We start from the raw sequence: 16,372 nt of genomic DNA on the forward strand, positions 1-16,372 counted from the left end.
GTGAGTCTGGCCTGGGAATTGAGTGACTAGATGTCAGATGTAAAATCAACATAAAATATAAGCTTTGTTCTCAAAATAAATCCATATTCTCTCAATCTTTTAGAAATTACAAATTCTTAAAAGAACTTTATTGCCACAACCAGAGTGTGGCATATATTACTTTAAGTAGAATGATGTGAGTGAGGAAATGTGTTTATTTCCCCTGAAATGACGCAGTGTTTAAAATCAATTTCATGATCTAGCAGCAAGGTTAAATTTGCCAGTCACAGGTTTCTTGGTCTGAGCTGAAGTACCACTCTTAAATTAAATTAAAAATATCAAAAGTAATCAGAATGCCCTCTGATTATTATAATTGTGGTTAACATGTTATCTTGGCGATAATTATATATCAAATTGAGAAAAGAAAGTGAGAATAAATCATCAGTGAGAAATTGAGTGCAGAATATATTCGCCTTTCTTATCATATTTATGTAAGAAAAGGATATTACATATAACCAGGGCATCGTATACAAATATATTTCAATAGCTAACAGTACAGTGAATGAATGTAGAGCATTTTGATTTACAGAATGCCTAGGTCCACGCTTTGGGATGGACTGTGAGAATGATTGCCACTGTTCAGAAAGTTACTGCAACAAAGTAACAGGAAGTTGCTCTGGAGGTTGCAACCCTGAATGGGTGGAACTATTTCCAGCCAACTTATGCCAGACAGGTAAGAAACGTTCTGTCATGATTACATCCAGGATTGTACCACCTGGTAATATGAAATGACATTTAAAGATAACTTGGAAACATTGAAAGTCATAAAGGAAATTAATGCATATTAACATGATTCATTGATATAGGTAATGTGATAAGTATGTGTCTACTCCAGTTCACGTGTAGCGTTCCTTACTTAATAAACAAATCTCAAACACAGACTGTTTTATTGAAAGTGATAAATATGCGCATTGCTGGGTTGTGATAAGTGCCTTTATGACTAGAACATATAGGTTCTTTGTCAGTGGCTGGTTTAATTGACGATTTATCGTTCTTTCAGCTCTAGATCAGTTTGTATCTTTGAAGCTGCTCCACCAAGGGATCTTTGATAAATGACTGATACCAGCAACATAAAAAATGTTTATATCAAAGATAATACAAACTTGTTTATTGCTTAATGTATATTTCTGTGCATTGATAAGCAACTAAATATGCATGTTGATTATAAAACAAATGAAAACGATTTGTAAACGAAAACGATTTGTAATAAACCACAGCATGACATTATTGTACAACAATGTTTCCATTTTAGTTGTTTAGTTGTTAAGTTTATGAGATTAAGTGTTGAGTCAAGCAAACAGCTCATTTGTCTCTGTATGTATTCATAAAGTGTGCTCAGTGGAAACTTGGGGGAAGGTGGGCTGGTAATATGCTTCAGGTTTAATTTTAAATTTGCTGTCTCGGTAAGCAAGTGATGTTCATGATAATGGTCTTCACAATCTCAGTACACTCTCATCAAAATATCACGTTTGTAATCTCAGTACTTTCTCATCAAAGTATTATCTTTGCGTTGTACTTGAAATTGATAATTTTCTTCAGTATGATCTGATATTTTATTAAGACTACTATGAGTGTTTCTCATTCTTTCCTCATTTAAGGTCTAATAGATGCCGCATATACACCCAAGAATCCTGGTATAACAGTTCCTGTGAATTGCACAGCTGCTAAGGGTCCAAGTAGTTCAGACATTAATAACTTAAATATTGTTCTGTCAAGTCATCATGAAAATTTAGAAGACGATGGAATTTCTTCTGAAGGGGTTACTGATGATACAACAACAATAACTGCTTCATTCATGGTAGATAATGTCATAGATGAACAGACACTTTACTGTCAGCTGAGGAAAGATGAAAACAAATATGCAGTATATAACATAATTGTAGATGTATTTGGTGAGTAGCATGATATTGAATATGTTACAATTGTATGTTAGAGTTCTACCGTGGTCTTTCTAGAATTGCTAAGTATTATACAGGAAGAGAATTTTTCTGTACCTTGAAACTCTTCTCAATACACAATTTGCAATTAGTAACAGTGAGCTTACCAACACTATGGGAAGATGATCCAAAGGAGATGTCTTCAGATTTCACTAAGCATGATCAATACCTCTAATTCTAGAGGAGAGAGTCGAGAGTACCATGACAATTATTGTCATGCTAGCAAACTCATTTTATTTGTATTTGGGAGAATTGGTTTCTAATAACTCTGTTCAAATCAATTTATCAGTTGAAGTTCATGTTTCTAAGTAGTCACTAGTAATACAATACACCAATAGGTTAACTGAGTGTATATGTTTTATTTCTTTAGTGAACTTTAGATTCAATCTAAATTTATTTTTTTTCTTTGGTAAGGATGAATTTTAGTGAAGTCCACTTTTATCAAAATCAAAACTTTGAAATACCGTATCTCTAAAGGCAATGTTTCTTAATATTCATATTTTGTATAAATTGCTCCATGCACAATATCAGAGATCACGGACATAGGCTAATTATAACAACATATGTCAGATTAAATTTTTGCCCATGGTTCAAAGGTCACGTTTTCGCCTTTTTAGGATTTCTTCACAATATTTACAATTGCAAACATGTGCCAGAATTCTTTTTCCGCTTTGGATAAAATTAGAATATATTATAAAAAAATGTATCTTGTGGTTTTAATCATGCAACTCATACTTAAGTCTTATTCTTACAGCGTGGTCGTTTAACTGTTCATGGCTTGCAATTTCTGCACACAAAAAAACACATGTAACAAGTGCAGGAACGATGCAGAAGCTAACCTTAGCTTCAATTTGAGAAATTTGTTTTGATTGGCAATATTTCTGAGCAGTTTATCTATTTGTTTGTGCAAAAAAAAGGCATACGCAGGATAATGGTGTAATTTACTTTCCCACCATTTCATTTTCCCTTGCGTACTGCTCATTGTGAGCAGACAAAATTTGTTACAATCCTAGAAAGTTGAAAACATTTGGTTTGAAAACAAGACAGAAATATAAATATTTTTTATTATTATGGACGTGAACACAATGACAAAGTTTGATATAAATTTGAAAAGTTAAAAGGAAGTAATTATCGCATAAACTGGCTAGCTACCTTTGTAACATGTTTAAACCAGAACGCAAAATTGTACCGAGGTTTGATTGATGACCTCATTGTAATAGTGTATGAGCCATTGTTATCCATGTAAGGTATAATGAGGTCCCTATCTGATATTGGCAACCAACACGCCAAGTATAAGGGTTGCGACTCGGATACACTTGTATATAGCGATAGACCATTTTCATGTCTGACGTTACACTACATAGTCCATAATGCTTTCTTTCAATAGAGGAACTGTGTTTTACAATTTTCACACTTGGGCTTCTAGATCTCCCTGTTCTGCAATCTGCTCCAATAGCAGATTTAATAACTGATTCAACAGTCACCATCAGCTGGTCAGCCTGGAATGAAGAAACTGAAGATGGGGACCCTCCTGTTATCGGTTACATACCTTACTACAAGCTGGAATCAGCACAGGAATGGTCAGCTGGTAGTTCTACTTCTATCAAGACCCTCGTTTTTATATTTACTGGCCTCACGCAAGATGAAAGCTACTCCTTCAGTGTAGCAGCAATACGAGAAGGAGAAGATGGAGAAGGTCAAAGAAGTCCAGAGCTAAATATTGCAACAATGTGTGCAGGTATTTTGCCTTATCTTACTACTTCACGTTGTATTTTAACGGTTTTATAGTTCATGTAAATTATTTTGATCAGCATATTGGCAAATGTTTACTGAAAGATTTTCTTGTTAGCATCTCATTGCATTGTATTAATCGGTGTCCTTATATTTTATTTCCCTATATTAATGAAAGGAACATGTTAATAACGAGCAAGTAGTACTCATGCCAATGCACCTTTAGTTTTATGTCAAATTTGTTGAAGTTCTATATGTGTTGATTATGGCAGTAACCCCCTCACGTTACACCTTTGGAAATCCCAAGGTTACTGATAAATGAACACATTAACCATAGTTCCTCCTGGGGATAGGCCAAGTCTCATACACGTACATGAACTAAATGTTGGATTCCTTGATACTCGTAACCAATGCAGTTACGATGACGTATTATCGTATCTATTTGTGTATGTATGCATGTGACGTTCAGGACTGTGAAAAAAGAAACAGTTGGCCTTGATAATTGGTTTAATGTTACCATATCAACCCAATGATGTTCTCTATTGATTGGGTACAGATAACACGCGTATTTATTAATTTGCGACAATGAATGTATTTATAAGTATTTGAGACAGTAATGTTGCGCTTCTTTAGCAAGTAAACATTAAACACACGAGGCATGTGAAATTGCGGTACCTTATCCGGCTACTCAGCAGTGTTGTAGATCCCGAGACTACTCTTTGTTGATGTCGAAGTGTTTGGTATTGGTCTCAGATCTTTGTCGTTACGAATATTCCATTGTTCTGGAGTCAAGACCAGCTTATATTTAATATTAAGGAACATACAATGACAAGTATATTTGACGGTTTCATTCAAGACCCACTTAACCCTTTAAGCAGTAAAAAACAGTTTTACATTTTACACGAAAACGGTCATTTTGTTGCCTGAGTTTGTGAGACGCTAAACTACGTTCACTTCACACTACGAATGATATCTCACGTATGCGATCAGACTTAACACTCACCAATTTCATATGTTTGACGAAAAAATTGAAGTTAAATTGTAATTTGTAAGCTGGCGTAACAGTAACAATATCACGGTCACTATTTTTATATAGCATGCAGGTAAATATTTCTTAGCAATTTACAAGTAACATTTTACTTTCCCAATGAAACTCCCTGACAATTTTATCGGCTTTAAAGCTTATGGCCGTACGGCTGAAAGAGACGGCAAGCCAAAGGAATCTTCTGAATCAACACGAAAAAGACAATTAACCAATACATAAGACGAAGCCTATCATGACCATTCTTGACCTAAAATCATATGATTATATAAGCTTCATAGTCACTGAGACAACCCGACACAAGAGTAGCTCAATACAATCGGCATTCCATTAGTTTATAATCCAGGCTATAATTATACGGCTTCAATATTGCCTCACATAAACATAAAAATATATTACAGAGGGAAAAGATATCAATTATTAACGGTTTACTTTGTTCACTATTAACCTGTTTAATTTTCTTGCGGAATACAGTGTTGAAATAAGTATGTGACACAATACATATTGTTTTAAAAGGTTAGCATATGTTAACTTCAATCTCAAAACATGAGCACCAAAGCAAATGGAACTTGGTATCACACTACTGACAAAATGATCTCGGAATTCTATATATATATATATATATATTTATATATATATATATATATTGATATATATATATTGATATATATTGATATATCTGTAGAAAGTGCAAACGGTTAACCATATTTATTTTCTACAGTACATGATGAGTTAAAGTAAAATGAAGGTTCCACGTGTTCTCTGTTAAAAATAAACGTCAAATAATTCAATTTACGGGCTTTAAATCAGTAACAAACATTATTGGATCTCCTCGCTTCGAAGAAAAGTTTCATAGAAGTGTTATAATGACTGTATATTACCGTCGTACTATTCAGCCGCCTAATTAAACCTCGTTTGAAACTTTCAGACAACGTAGGTTATTGTATAGTACCGTTACTCTACTTAGGATACTCTTTAAGGCTTAGCAGTGAAACCAAAATTGCCCTGCTGTCCGTGTAAACGTCAGGGAAGCCTGAAACGGAAGCCTGCTCCATTCAATTTCTTCATCCACATATTAACCGAACTTTATCAAGCAAAGAAACCAGATTCAATGTGCATCTTACAGCGAGAGACGTTTATTCTTCTTTAAAGAAAACTGGCTCACCATTAATTCCTTATATTTATCATACAGCATGGTGAGATTCACCTGTAGCATTTAAGTACATCCTTCTTTAATTAACGTTGCCTCTTATAACTTGAATTTTATTTTCATTATTCCATTTTTTACAAATGAAGTTCCTGAGGATAGCCCTATGAATGTAGTTGCAGAAGTCGCTGGAGGAGATCAGGAAAATGTGAAAATATCTTGGCAGGTTTGAATTTTTATATTTTCATTCTCCGAGATATTGTCAAGTTCTTCATTATACCTGAATGCCAATACCATTGGAAATGGCTACAATTTTGTCGATTTTTATATTATTCAGTAACATTCCTGTTTTTATCAAACCTTGTAGTTGATACGAAGCCATTAATGAACGTTCTTTCAAGGGAAAATGATGCAGAAAAGTTGGCTGCCTGACTTCATGCTTTGCTTTGGTAAACAGGGTGGCAGCTTATCTCGCTGGATTTGATTGTCCCAAAGCATAAGAACACTTAATGTTTTACACTTGTAATTGTATTTTAATCCGTTCTGTTAACCTAGGTTCCCACTGATGACATATCATGTAGTTCTGGTGTGACTGTGTTAACTATATTCTATGCATCAATTAACTTGGAAACACTACACGAAGGCGAATATAACATAACAGATCCTTCAAATACCTCATTGACGCTAACTGATCTGAAGTCAGAAGGAAATTACAGCATCCAAATGACGCTGGCAACAAGTGGAGGTGAAAGTTCTAGCAGTGATGAGATTTACTACTATGTACCAAGTATGTTTGTTAATCTTATAACTATCTATTTTTGTATTATATTGAATAACCATTGAATAACCAAGCTTTACATCATATGCCATAATTTATATATTAGGATTTTGATAAAAACGATAGGATAACGCTTTTCATTCTTCAACGCGACTACTTTATAATGACTCTTACGCGCTGATCAAAGTTTTGCTGCGAGCATCCGTATGATAATAGAATGAGAACGTGCGAATTCAACGACTAGTTTGGTGTTGAGTTGTAGAAATTACATCACCCTTGATACAAAGTTTGTAATTTTACATGGATCAAATTTGAAAATATTGAGATTTTTAACATAGCGATACCTGTACCAACAGGGCACAACAAAAGATAAGTAACGTTTCTCTCAGAGATAATTATCTCTGTGTAATAGCCAAAAATATGATGTTTCAACAACGCAGGATCACAGATTATATGCTAAGGTGTAGATATGTATATTACATTTATATGGCTATTATATTTGTTTTGTATTATTTTAGCATGCACTTGTTGCATTGAAGTTTATCCACCTTGGTAAATAGCTTACATTTGCGCTGTAGTTTTAGCAATTGCTTAGAGTTATGTTGTCCTTATATAATTTGATCAAACCTTATGGTAGGCTCCAAATATTTGAATAAAACTCATTAGCGACTAATATAATAATACTTTCCAATTGTCAGTTTATTGTTGCTACCAGTATCATTCAATCAATTCATCATCGTCTTATAACGGTTATAACTGGTTAATTTGATGAACCGTTAATCTGTTAAAACCAATGTTTGTTACAATTCTTAACATTCTTAACTTTCTACAGAAAATGAATTGCAAACAGAAACTCCTCAGCACACATACCTATGCATACCAATTGATAGTAATAAAATCTTATCAAAACGTGCCATTTCTTCAGTCGTGGCTTTAAAGTAGCACGATATATATATATATATATATATATATATATATATATATATATATATATATATATATATATATATATATATATATATATATATATATACTACTATTATACAACTGTTACTGTATATATTTAAATAGTTATACATTTATTTATTTATATATATATATATAGTGACGTTTACTAAATTTGTAGTGTCTTTCATATATCACATCATAACTTGTCTAGGACTTCCAGAGTACCAATCCGCTCCAACAGTCCTTCATGTCAGCTCAGATTCACTAACAATTAACTGGCCTCCATGGGATGGCGTCATTGGGACTCCTCCGGTAGTTGAATATAGATTATTTACCAAGAAGTCAGAGAGCGAAAACTGGACGAGTACCTTCATCACAGTTAATGCGAGCAATGACCAAGAAATGTATTATGTGATCACGCCACCGTTAGAACCAGACACAGAATATGACTTCAGAGTTACAGCTGTGAGAGAAGGGCCTAATGGAGATGGAACACCGGGTCCAGTCTTAATTAGGACTAAAACATACTGCCACGGTAAAGAAATATAGAAGTTCAATTTAGAAAATGTTATTAAAATAAATACTGTAATTGTCACCAATGGTGGAATCATGTGAAGAGGACGTCAAAAGAATAACGATGACATTGTTACAGAGTTTATGTTCTTAAAATATGATATTACCAAACAGAAAAACAAATACAACAACATACAAATACTGGACAAACACATTGATTGAAGTCCCACCCTTTCTATGATTCTAGTATTTATTCAATCCACGGTCACTTCATTGGTAGTAGAGAGGATTGATAGTTTGGTCTATGTTAATCATGATAAAGCTTATGTGACTTAATCTAAAATTTTAAATACTACACCTATATTAGGGGCTTGTAGTTTTATGACCATTAGGCATTTGCTCATCAACTGTATACTCATAGAATATTTCTTTATCGCTCTAAAGGTGAATTAGACACAAGTATCGTCTTCATACCATTTGCGTAGATTATACTTATCAGCTGGGTATATAGACTAGCACGTGTACGTGTGTAATACAAGCAACATGGTAGAATATTTCATTCCACTTATTGGTCCGTTTAAGGATTCAAATCCATTACTTATCTTGTTAAGAAAATAATGTCATGATCTGTTTTCAGCAACTCCGTTATATATTCACAGATCCGGGAATCACACCAACTAATGTCGAAACATCTATAGCTGGGGACCGACAGGAGCTTATAAATGTGACTTGGACGGTATAGTGTTAAAACAATTATAGTATCACATGTATTTATGAAGTCGTTGGACAGATACATATCATTTAAAGGAATTGTTTCAGTTACTTAAGTTCCTATTATGAGTGTTTTGGAAAATAAATATGCGATGTTACTTTGTAAAATATGCAAATCCATGTATTTACATGCACATTTTGAAGTCGTCTGAAATATCTCAAATATTTTGCCCTCGTGTTAACTACAATATCGATGGGGCTTATGTTTTTAATTTATATTACGGAAAAGATTGTCCATAAGCACTTCCAGCCTTACACATGTTGGTTTAATAATTAATCAAATTAAAAATATTTTGTTTTTAGCAGAACACAAGAAATTCTCATGTCTATCAAAAAACAGATAGTGGTCAAGTTAATGCCCAAAGTCTTGTTTTCTTCATTGTTCGTTTTCTTTCCTATTCTTTCAATAATCAGTTAGATAAAGATGGAATAGACTGTAGCACGGGCGTGGAATACTTTAAAATATACTACTCTGATACATCAGAGCAGATCGATGACAGCAATGCTAGATGGTTCGTGGTGGAAGATCTTGAAGCAGCCCAGACTTACTCCTTTGTGGTCACATTCAGTACGTCGGGAGGAGAGAGCGGGAAGAGTGAAGAAAGTGAAATCTTATTGCCAGGTGCAAATGATTAACTGTACAATGTGGTACTTTTATTATAGTTAGGGAAATTACTCACTATGCACTTCACATATGAGTCATGTCAATTGCGTGTTAATACAATATAATAACTTGTATCTATAGTAGAAAGTAGACAACGTTTAATTTAATTAGAGTACAATGACTTAATTTGATTATTACATTGATTTTTATGTCAAATAAAAAGGTCTTTTTTTTTGAAATTTTTCACGACAATATACAATATCATTGATTTATTTGAATCGATTTTTACAGTTTTGCCAGCTCTCAGTGGTTCTCTTAGTACACGGAACCGTGACTGTGAAACATTAACTATTCAGTGGGATACGTGGACTATTGACAGAGACCAAGGCACTCCTCCAATCATAGCCTATGTTCCTTACCACAAAAACACGTCATCTAGTCAATGGCAACGTGGTGAAAATGTGAAACACGACGCAGCTATGGAAACCCATTCTTATCAGTTTGAAAACTTGACCAAAGGTACACACTACAATTTTAGTATTGCAGTTGTAAGAGGAGGCTATGGAGGAGAAGGATATCCACGTGAATATACAGACTCACCAGCTTGCAGTAAAGGCAGTAAGAACATTTGTTTTTGACCCAAATATAAATAGCTGCAGACACCTTTCATGATTAATTATCTCTAACGACTTAAGAGGTATATAGTTTATATATATATATATATATATATATATATATATATATATATATATATATATATATATATATATATCGTGTTATGTAAAATCAGGAATTAGTCTTCTGCTGTAGAAACGGCGTATTGACGAAGAGAAACAGCATTGTGACATAGCGTTGTTAGTTAGTTTATTCGATATGCAGTACCTATTAGGCGATTTACATATCAAGACCATGCTCCTGCATTTTAAATTTGCTTCTTTGTAGTCCTGATATATATCATTGATTATTGGTGCTTGTTATTACGTTAACTTACTGAGCGACAGTTATTAACTTTATATTTACGATAATATTAAATACCATTTGTAAACTGAACTGATCGATCCGATGTATGTATAAAAAAACAAATTTTTCATCTCCTTTTCTTTAGAATCTGGTCGTATTGCTGGATCGGTGATAGGATCAGTGTGCTTTATTGTATTAGTCTTTGTTGTTATTTTCATTATGTAAGTATCCCTACAATGTATCTGACATGAATTTAAAACAAAAATAATTTAAGTGAGTCCACTTCCAAGCACTTGATATGAAAATGGTGTTCAAACAAACCAATAACTCACTTTCTTCATTGGCTAAATATTGCAGTGTTTTCAATGCTTTTCTTGGTGTCAGTTAAAGTTAAGCCTTCAATAACATACTTGATAAATTCACACATTAATTCAAGGCTAATGATAATAATGAACACAGGGCTAAAGACCCCAGCACCCTACATACATTTATATCGAGTACCAACGATATCCACCTAAAAAAGCTAAATAATAATAACTGGATCTAAAATAGCTTCCTAGGTTTATGATTTCTCAGTTGGAAATGCAAGAAATGCTACCATTTGTTGTCTCAGTAGTTGATACATTTACCGTGAACGATATTTAAAGAAATGATGCAAGGGTATATATTTTCCTTGCAGCACAAAAAGGAGCAAGTCGTTTAAAGATGATGAATATGGTAAGTTGGCTCATGATATAACTCAACTTAAATTTGATATAATTTTCAAGCTCAGTCACTTGTTTGCTTTATGAATAACCTCCTTGCTTTTGATTGACAAATAGGTAAGCTCATAATGATCATGATCATCGTGATCATGATCATGATCATGATCATCATCATGATCATCATCATCATGATCATCATGATGATGATCATGATCATGATCATGATCATCATCATGATCATGATCATGATCATGATCATGATCATGATCATCATCATCATGATCATCATAATCATCATGATCATCATAATCATCATCATCATCATGATCATGATCATGATGATCATGATCATCATCATCATCATCATCATCATCATGATCATGATCATGATCATCATCATCATCATCATGATCATCATTATCATCATGATCATCATCATCATCATCATCATCATGATCATCATCATCATCATGATCATCGTCATGATCATCATCATGATCATCATCATGATCATCATCATGATGATCATCATGATCATGATCATGATCATGATCATGATCATGATCATCATCATCATCATCATCATCATCATCATCATCATCATCATCATCATCATCATCATCATCATCATCATCATCATCATCATCATCGTTTTGAATCACGGGATTTTCCTCTGGTTATTCGCTGTGAAAGGGGGAGGCGCCAGAGCGCTCGTTAAGCCCAAACCGTTTCGTGTTTTGTGCAGAAAGTTTGTCTTGGAAGTTGTTCTTAAAGAGAGTTGTTGAGATGCTAAGCTCATGGTCTGTAGGTCAACATTGGTAAGTCATAAATTGTTCATATCGATGCTCTTAATCAGAATGCTCCGGGTCAGAGTGCTCATGATATTCTTTTAGAGATGATCCTATTCAGAATCTAGGTATTACACTAACAAGTAAAAGAAGTGACCCTCTACCCTTAAATTATATACCATACGTCACGTTTGATAATGTCCTGAAAATGTGTATTTCAAGCATATTGATATGAATATTTTACTTTGAATTATATATGATCAAGTGGAAGAGCAGTTTCGGTGAAAATATAATGCTCTTTTGAATGATAATTTGAAAGTAAGGTCATAATTCCAATATGTTTAAAGCAGACTTTGTAGTAATACGAAGTTTAAGGTAACTTTACCATTGTATAATATATAATGAATACGTACAACAGTGACTGTCCTGTCGTAAACATTGCTTATACTGAATATATCATTTCTTCGACAGATTCGGGTATTAAAAATCATGGCTTTACTGGTACTACTGATCTTGTCAAGGACAGCCCTAAAGATCTAGATAGTGATCCCATGGGTGACCATGTGTATGGTAATATTGAAAGGCCAGCTCCGATAGCTGTCAAACAGCTAGAGAGCTACATGAAGAATTGTGGAAAGACCACTAGTTCTACCGAGGAACAGTTTCAGGTTAGCTTTATAATTTAACTTGTCGATTTATTTTAAAAGCATTCCAAATAACATGTCAAATGTAGATGGTTAATTATATCATTATAGTGTAAACATATTTGTAAAGCCATTTCGCTAAGTTCTTTAAAGTTCTTTTTAAGTTAACAAAACCATGTTAACTAAGTAACTCTTCCGAAGAATAATCTTTCAATGCATATAACACTTCATACAGGTAGGACAACTCAACACTGCATTCATTATAATGTGGTTCTTTTAATTTCCATTTCAGTTATTCAAAAGTGATAAGCAGCATCCTTCTGATGTGGGAGAGAAAGAAGAAAATAAACAGAAGAACAGATTTAGAAACATGATTGCTTGTACGTATGTTACTAAACAAAGATTCCAGAGAACACTATATGCATGTCCTGATTATTGTCACGTAAAACAAGTATAAAGCAAAACAAGAGTTTTGGAGTAGTTTATGTTAAAAACATATGCCCTTATTTTGGAAAGAAGAGTTGAAATTGCTAAGTCAAATATATTATTCGTGTGTGCCAATTTGGTAGAAGGTGAATATTGAAGTTTTTTAGTTAAGTACATACTTTTGCCAGTTAAGAACTAATATTGTTAATGGACACAGAAGTGATATTAAGCGGAATTACAACAAACGAACATCGATTACTTTCATTTTTTAGTTATTGCCGTTATTTAAGATGTTTTTTGTGCATGATATTCAGGCGCGTATCCGGGGGGGGGGGCGTTGGGGCGCGCGCCCCCCGGGTAAGAAAAAGAGGAGAGAAAAAAATAAGAAAAAGGGAAAAAGGGGGGAAAAGAGGAGGAGAGAGGAAGAAAGGGAAAAGAATAAGAAGAAAGAGAAATAAGGAGGGAGTAAATTAAAAACGCCAAGACACCGGGAAGAGAACGAGGAACAGTGACATCATTATATCGCTGATCCCTATTATATACACAGGGTAGCTAGTGACGGATCGAGGATTTCGGAAAGGGCGTGCACCTCACCCTACCCTTACACCTACAACTCCATTTTTGACGTTTCCATTTTCCTTCTCTCACTCATGATCTATATATATTTATACTATATATGGTCTATCATAACGCGCATGTGTGTATGGACGCCATAAACAATTGTACAACTGTGCTATGAAACCAACTGAGGCTGGTCTCGAACTCGACCGAGTCATCGGGAACATGATGCATTTCGGGAAGGGGGCGACCACCCCTCCCCCTCCCCCCTGAGCATATTTTTTTTATTATATCGCTAGTAATTTCAAAATAGAAAATGCTTAGATACAACTAGCAAGGCCTGGGAAGTGTCACATCCAGCGATCTGGGAGGCATTTTCGGCCAAAATTTTCCTGTACGCTTCGCGCCAACTCATGGTGGCGCTACGCTTAGATAGTTTGCCAACAGACCTCGCCCCTCCCTTGGCATATTCCTCGCTAAGCGCCTGTTCGAATTTGTAAAGCAAACAGCCAGATATCAAATCATATAAGTGAGCATGAGAATGGCGTTCCAGGATGAACAGCTTCAAAACTGTCGGTGTGTGTGAAGTCAAAGGCGAAGGAGACCAATTTGATTTGGGGAGCTGTAACGACTTGCCCGAAAAATATAACCAACATGTTAATGTCAATATCATAAAAACGAACATCGGTTATTACATCGCATGCCATCGTGTACCGTACGGTCCGTGAAAGTTGCGCAATACACCGCGGGATGCCCATCTAAACAACGAAATGTCTTATGTAGATGGAGAAAAAGCACGGAGGTCCAATTGTGTCAAAACTCTCTTTACATTAGTAATGGCTAATTAGTCGGCCAAGCTTAGAACTTTATTTTAATTACCAAGGAGATGATTTTTAATTAATTTCCTGTAGATGTAGCTATGTATTGCAATTTATTTTTCTTTCAGTAGGCGCCCGAAAAATTCTCAGCATATTGCCCGAATTTTCAGAAAAAAATATTGGGGTGGGGGATGGGGTTGCAGCCCCCCGCCTCCTACGCCTATGTGTGTAGTGTTCGGTTTCGGAAATATCTGGTATTTGTTTCATTTCCTCAACGAAGTTTTAAAATAGCCGTTATAAGAGGTTTTAATATTTGTACACCAATAAATTAAGTGAATTTTCGAAAATTTCCTGACCAACATTCTTCATCATACTTCCTCTACTCGTGCAATTTTGGCCGGTCTGTTAGGGGTTCAAGGAGGTTTTTCTATTTTTTCAACATTATGGGTATGTTTTGAAGCAAGATTATTCACGAGAAACGTGAATTTTCAAGTTCTGAACAAATAATGGGCTTAAAACCTATAAAAGTGGGCTGTCGGGTATTGTGGGCCGCGACGTAGAATCACCTACAAAAGCAATGATCCACAGAACATGCGATGAGGTCGAACATGATGTGTGACTGGTGGCAATCTTCAAAAAGGTTATGGATGGAAAAAAAACTATTGGCAAATACTTGGTTCTCAGGCAAAAAGTATACATCTGGTTGGTCATTTTCAAGTCCGAAAAGTGCCATTTCCGGTGATCTGGGGGTATCAAAACCCGAAATTTTCTTGTACGCTGCGCGCCAACGCTGCGCGCCAACCGATGGTGGCGCTCCGCTTAGATAGTAATTCGTAATTTAGTATTAAATCTGACTAATTTATATTAAATAAAACTATTAAATGTTAAACTTAACATGCAATGTTCACAATTATCCATTTAGATGATCATTCCAGAGTTGTTTTGCAAAAACTAGATGATGATCCTGACTCAGATTACTACAACGGTAACTACATCAAGGTAAATGTTCGCATTTATAGTCAAAGTAATTGCACAATCTTTTGATTCATTCAAGTTATATAGAACATGTGTTCTCATTATAAATGTCATTAATATCTAAGAAAGACTTGGGTTTTCTATCAAAATGTATACAGTTTCTATACAATCATTAATAGAAGGGCAAAGTTAAACTTATAAAAGTATTGCTGATTCTATAAAGCTGTTCTGCCCTTTTCAAATTTGTGCATAAATTCCTTGATAAAAATCAAACCAAGATCCTTCCACCTACTGTTTCTCTAAAAACTCTTACTACTGACTTTATTAAGTATTTTAACGACAAATTAGCGCAGAAATGCTGAACAGCTTGTACTGGTTATCGTGGAGTTGTCTTATCTCAATTTAAACCTACTACTATTGATGAGTTAAGGAAGATAAGTTATAATAATGGAATTAAATGCTCCCCTAGTGATAAACTTCCGAGAGTTCTCTTGCAAACTAATATTGACCTTCTTCTTTCTTGCATATGTCATCTTGTTAAGTTGTCTTTCATTGCTGGCAGTATGAATGGTCTTAAACTTGCAGATATTTCTCAAGTCATCAAAAAAATGGCTTAGATCATAACAATTTTAAAAATTATAGACCGATCTCCAATCTATTTGGGGGGGGGGGGGTAAATTGATTGAAAGAGTTTTCCTTTAACGATATATTCACATGCATTCTAATAGCCTCAATATTTCCAGGCAATCTGCTTACAAAAAAATACCATAGTTTCGAAAACCTCCTTGTGAGATTGACTAATGACATATTAGTTGCCATTGAAATTGGACATGCCACTGTGCTGGTACTCCTTGACTTAAGCTCGGCTTTTGACACCATGTACCATAATGTCCTTTCGTCCGTATTATATAATGAAATTGGTATTACTGGTATTGTCCTAAACTGGTTTAAAAGTTTTATTGTGGGCACATCTCAAAGAGTTAGAATAG

At 34.6% G+C, this 16,372-nt stretch overlaps 1 protein-coding gene across 3 annotated transcripts in view; it reads left to right on the forward strand.

Annotated features, from left to right (window-relative positions):
- The window catches only part of LOC139984404 (receptor-type tyrosine-protein phosphatase F-like), a 35,277-nt gene that overhangs the window by 5,148 nt on the left and 13,757 nt on the right, over window positions 1-16,372 (forward strand). For all 3 annotated transcript variants that reach the window (XR_011799076.1, XM_071998321.1, XM_071998328.1), the window contains 14 exons: window positions 569-712; window positions 1,638-1,931; window positions 3,403-3,714; window positions 6,046-6,122; window positions 6,452-6,683; window positions 7,834-8,157; window positions 8,795-8,871; window positions 9,321-9,528; window positions 9,802-10,128; window positions 10,616-10,691; window positions 11,150-11,187; window positions 12,434-12,630; window positions 12,899-12,986; window positions 15,331-15,407. Coding sequence is in view for 2 of the 3 variants with exons in the window: in XM_071998321.1 (XP_071854422.1) it covers window positions 569-712; window positions 1,638-1,931; window positions 3,403-3,714; window positions 6,046-6,122; window positions 6,452-6,683; window positions 7,834-8,157; window positions 8,795-8,871; window positions 9,321-9,528; window positions 9,802-10,128; window positions 10,616-10,691; window positions 11,150-11,187; window positions 12,434-12,630; window positions 12,899-12,986; window positions 15,331-15,407 (2,471 nt within the window). In the remaining variant the exon portion in view is untranslated. The remainder of the gene's footprint in view (window positions 1-568; window positions 713-1,637; window positions 1,932-3,402; window positions 3,715-6,045; window positions 6,123-6,451; window positions 6,684-7,833; window positions 8,158-8,794; window positions 8,872-9,320; window positions 9,529-9,801; window positions 10,129-10,615; window positions 10,692-11,149; window positions 11,188-12,433; window positions 12,631-12,898; window positions 12,987-15,330; window positions 15,408-16,372) is intronic.

The sequence above is a fragment of the Apostichopus japonicus genome, chromosome 2, assembly GCF_037975245.1.
Source record: "Apostichopus japonicus isolate 1M-3 chromosome 2, ASM3797524v1, whole genome shotgun sequence".
In the NCBI taxonomy this organism is placed as follows: Eukaryota; Metazoa; Echinodermata; class Holothuroidea; order Aspidochirotida; family Stichopodidae; genus Apostichopus; species Apostichopus japonicus.